Source organism: Pteropus vampyrus, unplaced genomic scaffold (genome assembly GCF_000151845.1).
Source record: "Pteropus vampyrus isolate Shadow unplaced genomic scaffold, Pvam_2.0 Scaffold119, whole genome shotgun sequence".
NCBI lineage: Eukaryota > Metazoa > Chordata > Mammalia > Chiroptera > Pteropodidae > Pteropus > Pteropus vampyrus.
The window spans coordinates 1,090,332-1,098,551 of NW_011888900.1; the positions used below are offsets into that span (position 1 = coordinate 1,090,332).

Sequence of the window (8,220 nt, forward strand, 5' to 3'; positions counted from 1 at the left end):
AATAATGCAAAGGGGGTATTTCTAAAACATAGTGTTGTTTCCTCATTAACGTAGCTATGAATTTTAATTCTAATTTAAGAAAGATATTTAGGTTTCAATTTTCTTTTGAGTTTTCTAGTATTTACAACTAAATTTTTTCCTTAAAATGAGATAATATTTACAGAAAATTTCAGACAGTTTACTGCTTAATTAATGTATATATTTTTATATCACAATATTGTGCCTCTGGTATTTTTAAGTTTAATATACAAGAATTTTAGGTGTGTGATGCCAAGTTATTATAGAATTGCTTAGTAGAAATGTGAATAATTTCATCAAGATATTTCAAAAGAGAGAACAGATACCAAAGAAGAGGATACAGGTTTAAACAGTTGAAGTTGAGGACACCGTTACAATTTTGAAATTTTATGTAAAGCATTTCCAAGATTTCTTTAAAAGTGCATTTTCCATTTTGCACAAAAAACTTACTCTCTACATGTATATGCTCTGAACGAAATGATCTCTAAAGTAGAGGGAGATAAACTAATATTTGCTGCATATTTATTAATGTCAGTTGCTATCAGATGTTTCTCATACATAATTTCATTCAATTTTTGAGGGAATATTATATAGTTCTATTATAAATAACTTCCTCAAAGTCAAAGAGTAAAAAACAAAGCTATCTGTGATCTAGCTGGAGGAATGTGGGCATAAGTAAAAGCTAATCAAAGTTATTTTACTTGCGGTGAAATAACTTTGCAAACAATTTTACTATTGTTTGCAAAGATAGCTGATGACGACAAACACTTAAGATATCCTCATGTGTACATGCGGCTCTTCCATAAATCCATGGGGTAAATTTCTCCTAAATGAATTTGCATCCTTACAACAGATGGCCTTGTGATATACTTTGAGCAGTAGACCCTGGAGAAAGGGGCATTGTGAGACACCCCCAGAAACCCTTTTGAAAGCCAACATCTACCTGAAGAAACTCAAGATTGACTGCTGTGTGTTGAATGGTTCGAGGGAGCAAGGGAAAAGCCCAGTCAATGAGGGCCATTCCTCACCCCAGACGAGGTATCAGAACTGTGAGTGAGGTCGATTTGGACATTCTGGCCGCTGTGATCTCTCTGTGGAATGCAACTTCAAAAGTCCCCTCAGCCTCCTCTATTTAAAGCAGAAAAACCACCCAGATGAGCCCAGAAGACCTTCAGAACTGTGCTGAACAATTTATAGATGTTTTAGACAATTAAATATTTGAGTAATTCATTTTGCTTAAACATACATTGGTACCTGGAAGTAAGGTGCTGCCATAATGAAACCCTAAAATAGGTGGCAGTGGCTTAGGGACAATGAAGAAGCAGACACCGGAAGCAGTGAAGAGACTGTGAGAGCAACAGAATTGTCGGTGGAGGCTGAAGAAAGACTCACGTTAGGCACTGGTGCAAGAGTTGGCAATAGTGTCACCCGTGAGAGCAAGGAACACATAACTATGTAATAAACCCGTGGATCTAATTAAGAAGATTTCCAGGCAGAATGTTGTTAAAGTGTCAGATGTATGATAAGCAATTATAAGGGAAAAGAAAGCTAAAATATTATTCAATTTTTAAGCAGATTTTAGAGGAAACAAACACAAGGCAGTCTCAAAGTAAGAAGTTGTCTGCAAGAAAAGATAAAATCAAATTGGCTATAACGCCTCTTATTAAGAACTAAGCAAGACTTAAAACACGGCTTAATAGCAGTTCATAAATAGATAAAGAATATAAAAATTTTGAGTGTTATGCAACCAGATGATCACGAAGAAAAGAGACACCTGACTCCAAAGGAATACAGATGTGATTAGTGGGACACACATGTAGTGAGTTCTGGTCAGATTCATATAAAACTCTCAAAGGTTTAAAGAAAGTTCTACCAGGAAAATCAGCAATAGATTAAAATAAAATTAATGGAGTTAAAATGAAGAGAGACCTGGGCTTCCCCAATATTCTATGGTCAGGATATGGGAGAAAAAAGCTAATCGACAGCCAACATGGCCATTTAAAAAAAGTTTTATTGTGGCAAAAGATAACAAAATTTAGCATCTTGAAGCAAGTCTTAAGGTACACAGTGTAGTGGCATTAAGTACATTCACGTTGTTGTGCAGCCCTCACCACCATCCATCTCCAGAGCTCTTCATTTTGCAAAAGAGAAACACTGTATCCACTAAACAATAACTCCCCATTTCCTCCATCTCTCCAGCTCCTAGCAACCACCCTTCTACCTTGTCTCTGTGAGTGTGACTACTCTAGGGACCTCATCGGAGTGAACTCACATGCTTATTTGGAGACTATCAGTTCTTTGTATCTATGAGTTTGTTTCTGTTCTTTTATTTATTTATTTTTTAGATTACATATATAAGTGAAATCATAATGGCATTTGTCTTTCTCTGCCTGACTTATATCACTTAGCATAATATCCTCTAGGTCCATCTATGCTGTCACAAATGGTACGATTTTGTTCTTTTTCATGACTGAGTAATGGTCCATTGTATATCTATCCTACCTACCCATTTGTCTATCGATGGATATGGAAGCTGCTTCTATATTTTGGCTATTGAAGTAATGTTTCAGTGAACATAGAACTGTGTACATCTTTTTGAATTAGTGTTTTGGATTTCTTTGGATAAATCCCCAGAAGTGGAATTGCTGGGTCATGTGGTAGTTCTATTTTAAATTATTTGAGGAATTTGCATATGTTTTTTTCCATATTTAGAATCTCGCCAACAGTGCCTAAGGGTTCCTTTTTCTCTACATCCTCACCAACACTTGTTTATTGATTTATTGAGATGAGAGGCATTCTGACAGGAGTGAGGTGGCATCTCATTGCATTTCCTTGATGATGAGCAACGTCGAGCATCTTTTCATATGTCTATTGGTCATCTGTTTTTCCTCTTTAGAGAAATGTCTATTCAGGTCCTCTGCCCATATTTTAATCGGATTGTTTGTTTTTGGTGTTGTTGAGTTGTATGAGCTCCCTATGTATAGTAGATATTAACCCCTTATCGGATGTATCATTGACAAATATCTTCTCCTATTCAGCAGGTTGTCTTTTTTTGTTGTTGATGGTTTCCTTTTTCCCAGTACCATTTATTGAAGAGATTTTCTTTACTCCATTGTATATTCTTGTCTCCTTTGTCATAGATTAGTTGACCATATATGCATGGATTTATTTCTGGGCTCTATTCTGTTCCATTAATCTATGTGTCTGGTTTTATACCAGTACCATGCTGTTTTGATCACTATAGCCTTGTAGTAGAGTTTAATATCAGGTAGTGTAATACTTCTAACTTTGTTCTTCTTTCTCAAAATTGCTTTGGCTATTTGGGATCTTTTGTGGTTCCATATGAATTTTAGGATTATTCGTTCTAGTTCTGTGAAAAATACTACTGGTATTTTGATAGGGATTGCCTTGAATCTATAGATTGCTTTGAGTAGTATGGATGTTTTCATGATGTTAATTCCTATCCATGAGCATGGTATATCCTTCCATTTATTTGTATCTTCAAATATTTTCTTTAATGTCTTATAATTTTCCAAGTACAGGTTTACTTCTTTGGTTAAATTTATTCCTAGGTGTTTTATTCTTTTGAATGAAATTGTTTTCTTAATTTCTCTTTCATTAGTAGTTCATTATTGGTGTATAAAAATGCAACTAATTTGTGAATATTAATTTCATATCCTGTTACTTTATTGAATTTGTTTATTAATTCTTATAGGGTTTTTTGTGTGCGGAATCTTTAGGATTTTGTCATATAGTATCACGTCATCAGCAAATAAAGACAGTTTTACTTCTTCCTTTCTAATCTGGGTGCCTTTATTTCTTTGTCTTGTCTGATGGCTGTGGCTAAGACTTCAGTGCTATGTTGAACAGCCATGGTGAAAGTATACATCTTTATCTTATTCCTGATGTTGGAAAAAAAGTTTTCAGCTTTTCACCATTGAATATGATGTGAGTTGTGGGTCTGTCAATTATGTTGAAGTAGGTGCCCTCTATCCCCACTTTGCTAAAAGTTTTTATCATAAATGAATGTTGGATTCTGTCAAATCCTTTTTCTACATCTATTGATATGATCACATGGTTTTTGTCCTTCATTTTGTTTATGTGGTTTATCACATTAATTGATTCATGGATATTCAACCTTGCATCCCAGAAATCCCGCATTGATTATGGTGTCTGATCTTTTTAATGTATTGCTGAATTTGGTTTGCTAATATTTTATTGAGGATTTTTGCATCTATGTTCATCAGAGATATTAGCCTATACTTCTTTTTTTGTAGTGTCTTTGGTTTTACTATGACTAGTATGTTGAAGAGATAATGACTAAGAGGACAAGCAGGAATCCAGAGAGTAAAGCTAAAATTAATTGTGTTCTCTCGGGTACCAGCTGCTGTGTAAGAAGCACAGGATTCAGTACTGATTGATGAGAAACTAACTACATAGAGAAACAGGCCTGGGATGCAGACATCCTGGCCCATCCAGACGTCTGAGTAGGACTGTCTTGGACATGCCAGCCCCAGTCACTCTCCCAGTTGGATGTGACCTCTAGAGTGACCCATCCTGTATCACACACAACAGAACCAACTTTTCAAGCCCAGTCAACTCACACAATCTTGAAGAGTAAAACTCATTGTTCTTTCACGCTAAGTTTTGGCATAATTTGCTGTACAGCAAGACATAACTAAAACAATATTTTTGTTCCCAACATTGGGTAGGGTTGATCATTGAAGCCAATGACAGTCTTAAACTGTTACCTGTATAAACCAAATGTCCACGAAGCAAATCATTCCTGCATGAGGATTCATCTTCTAGTGTTTTCTTCCACAATCCTGTCCACCTAACCTACTGTGCCTTGATTTCCTCATTTGGTTTAGGAGGATAACGATAGGCCCCATCACATAAGTCTTACGAGGATTAAATGAGTAAATATATGTGAAGCCCCTGGAATGATGCTTTGCTTATAGCAGTCCTGTAGATGGTAGCTGTCAACAAGAGTCTGTATTGAGATTGTAGAGGGAGCTGCCCCATCTGCTGTATCACGATAGTCAAGTTGTAGGACATGACATAATGAGAATATCAAAGGCCGCTTTTTGCTTGAGGATTGTGGGAAGGGGAGACTTTCCAGAAGTTTTTAATTTCCCCTTTATGTGCTTTGGCCTGGAGATGGGTTGTATATGAAGACTTGCTACAGAAAGTAAGTCAGGTATTGAGAAATGAGGGCAGGGAGACTTTTGTTTTCCACCTGCGTTGGGGATCTTGGCAGAAAGATGCCTCTCACTGCCCCACACCCATGCGTGTCAAAGCCACAGACAAGCAGAGGAAACAGGCAGAGGGAGGTGCCAACATCCAGCTTCTCAAAGCTGCACTCAGCTTTCACCTGTGGCTGACAGCCCATCCTGGGGCCCACGCCGAAGGTCTCGGCTGGGTCAGTCCCTCCATCAACTGGTTGGTCGGGGGTGAGACAGCAGATGACTGAGGTTCAGAAAGAGCAGAGATAGAGCCAGCTTATCAAGAGTACCCAGGGACGAAACGGACCAGTCGTTTACCATGTGGCCTGGTCAGTACTTGGCAGCACACACATGAGGGCCAGGGTAAGGCCAGCGGCCGGCCTCTTCGCCCCCATCCTCCACTTCTCATTAGTCACACCATCCTTCATGTTAGAGGCCAGAACGGGATAGAAGGGGAGGCTCAGTGAATGACAAAGCCTTTTAGAAAAAGAAGAGCTAACTCATCATATAAAAATAAGCATTATCCACTGATCAATGGGGGATGAGAAAAAACAGGTACATTAACTGAATTAAATTTTACAAGCTGGATTCATTTGGAATTAGCTATGTCAGCTTACGTAGTGTCTTTTCAATTTCTTCATCTTGATAACTAAACTTAAATATGAAGCAGTATACTATGCTATATCAAAATACCTTACGGAAATAGTCCTCTAAGTGCAGTTTTATTCTGTGCCTTGTTCACACCACTAAGAGGGAAATCACAGCTTCATTTCAGCCTCATTGGTACCTGAATACGACTTTCCAGTGCTGTGGGCTTTTCTGTGGTTTTACTGCAAAATGTTTACGCAGATAGTTTAGTTTCCCAGAGGTGCTTGTTGCTTTTCCTTAGTTTTAATCGCAGGCAATCTATTTTTCTGAGAATGTTTGTATAAATCAGGGTGCAAATCTTAGCTTACCTTTTTAGTCTCCTTATGACACAAATTATATTTGACACCTTTGCCCACTTTGGCTTTATATCAAGAATTATACCATGTTTGTTGTTACTTCTCTGGGGTGAAAAAGATATTTTTTACACAACATGTCACCCCCTACCATGTAGATAGGAAACACACAGGCGCAGTCTGTCAATTACTTAAACAATCATTACTTTTACTTAAATACAGTGGTTCTTTCTCTTTATCAACAACCCAGCAATTTATACGGTTTACAACTTTCTTGCAGATATTATAATTCTTTCAGCTTTATGTAAAATGTATTCTGCAAGCACCTTTTGCCTTTGAGAAATTTTATACCTTTTAGAATTAAAGTTGTTTTTTAAATGATATTTAAATTGCCTTTATTATAATATACAACATCTGTTGGGCAAAAAACAAAAGCTAAGCAGCCTATGGATTTAAGGATTGAGTGTGTTTCTTTCATTAATATTTCTAGTTAACAAAAAAAAAGGTAACGAAGGTTAAAAAAAAAAAAAAAAAAAAAATAGATAAAGATTTTCTTATCCAAGGTCTCCATCTTGAATTCAACATATTTTGTGAAATAATTACCGATTTTGTAAGTGCCTGAGTTCAATTTCCAAGTTTTCGTTTGCTTCTTTCTGTTCATCCAGACATCTCTGGAGCTTGTGGATCTGATTCAGGAAATCACCAAGCTGAAAGCAAAGGAGAAAACGCTTGAGTTAAAATGACCGACATGAGAAAACCCTTCTAATAACAAGCTCTATTGTTTGCATGGCACATTCTTATGCATGTGTCTTTCGTATATCCGCACGAATATATGGGAATAATCATTTTCGATAGAATGAATGCTTATATTCGATAATGGAACGAACATCCACATGAACTGTAGAATCTGACAAAATATCTAGGCACTCTTTCCTCATCTCTATCTTTGCCTCCCTATCTATGTGAGTCACTGTATTGGAATGTGTTTATTATTCCCATGATTTTCAAAATTTAGTTTTAACATATATTTGTATAAATACATATAAGTGTATTTATGTGTATTTAGGTATAGCATATATATGTGTATATACGTATATACATATGCCAAGTACGTGTGTGTGTATGTGTGTGTGCATAGTATATTGGTGCAAATATATAGTTTTAAAATGTTTTTTTAGTTTTTTACTTAAATATGAAAAAATGAGTATCACGCTATATGAAATCTTCTGACACTAGCTTTTTAAATTTAAATTGTAAATTGTTAAGACTCACATACGCTGGTCTCTCACTGCAGCCTATGTGTTCTGCTGGTTCTGCGTTACGGCACTGCATGAATGAGCCATGATATTTCACCATCCTCCTGTGCCATGGGTGTCAGGTTGTTTGCAGCCTTCTGCTCCTCTGAGCATGCTTGTCTATCCCTGGTGCCTATGTGCAGTGTTCTCTTGAGACATACCCAGGAGGAGGATTGCCAGGTTATCCTTTTTTAATGTTTAATTTTTACAAGATAATGGTAAAATATCTTCCCAGATGTTTACTAACTTAACCTTACAAAAGCAGTTAGAAAGGATCCTGGTTGAACATGTTTGCCAACACTTGATGTTCTGAGATATTTAAACTTTTGCCATTCTCTGAGTAATAACTGCTTGCTACTTTTTTATATTTTTATTGGCTTAATGTTTTTCTTCTTTTGTGCCTATCCAGGTCTCCTGTTCATTCTTCTCTTTGGACCTTTCCTTTTTATCTGAAAATGTTTACCTTACAATCTTGATACTAATCTTTTGTCAGTTATAAGTGTTCCAAGTATCTTCACCAAGTATATATCAAGCCCAGAACTTATTTTTCCATCTTATTTAAGAGAGCTGTGGATGAGTAATTATTTTATGAAGTAAAATTTATCAATATTTTATGTTATAATGGGGATATAGTTAATGCTAAAAAATACTTCCCTACTGAAAGTTTAGAGAAATCTATTTTCAACTAAAATTCATTAGTTGTGCATTTGTCATTTAAACCCTCAATCAAGCTGGAGTTTA

The 8,220-nt window shown here is 36.3% G+C and overlaps 1 protein-coding gene across 1 annotated transcript in view; it reads right to left on the bottom strand.

The window, feature by feature from the left end:
• The window catches only part of CCDC102B (coiled-coil domain containing 102B), a 228,951-nt gene that overhangs the window by 19,155 nt on the left and 201,576 nt on the right, over positions 1 to 8,220 (bottom strand). The window contains exon 9 of the mRNA XM_023534108.1: positions 6,788 to 6,891. Within this exon, the coding sequence (XP_023389876.1) occupies positions 6,788 to 6,891 (104 nt within the window). The remainder of the gene's footprint in view (positions 1 to 6,787; positions 6,892 to 8,220) is intronic.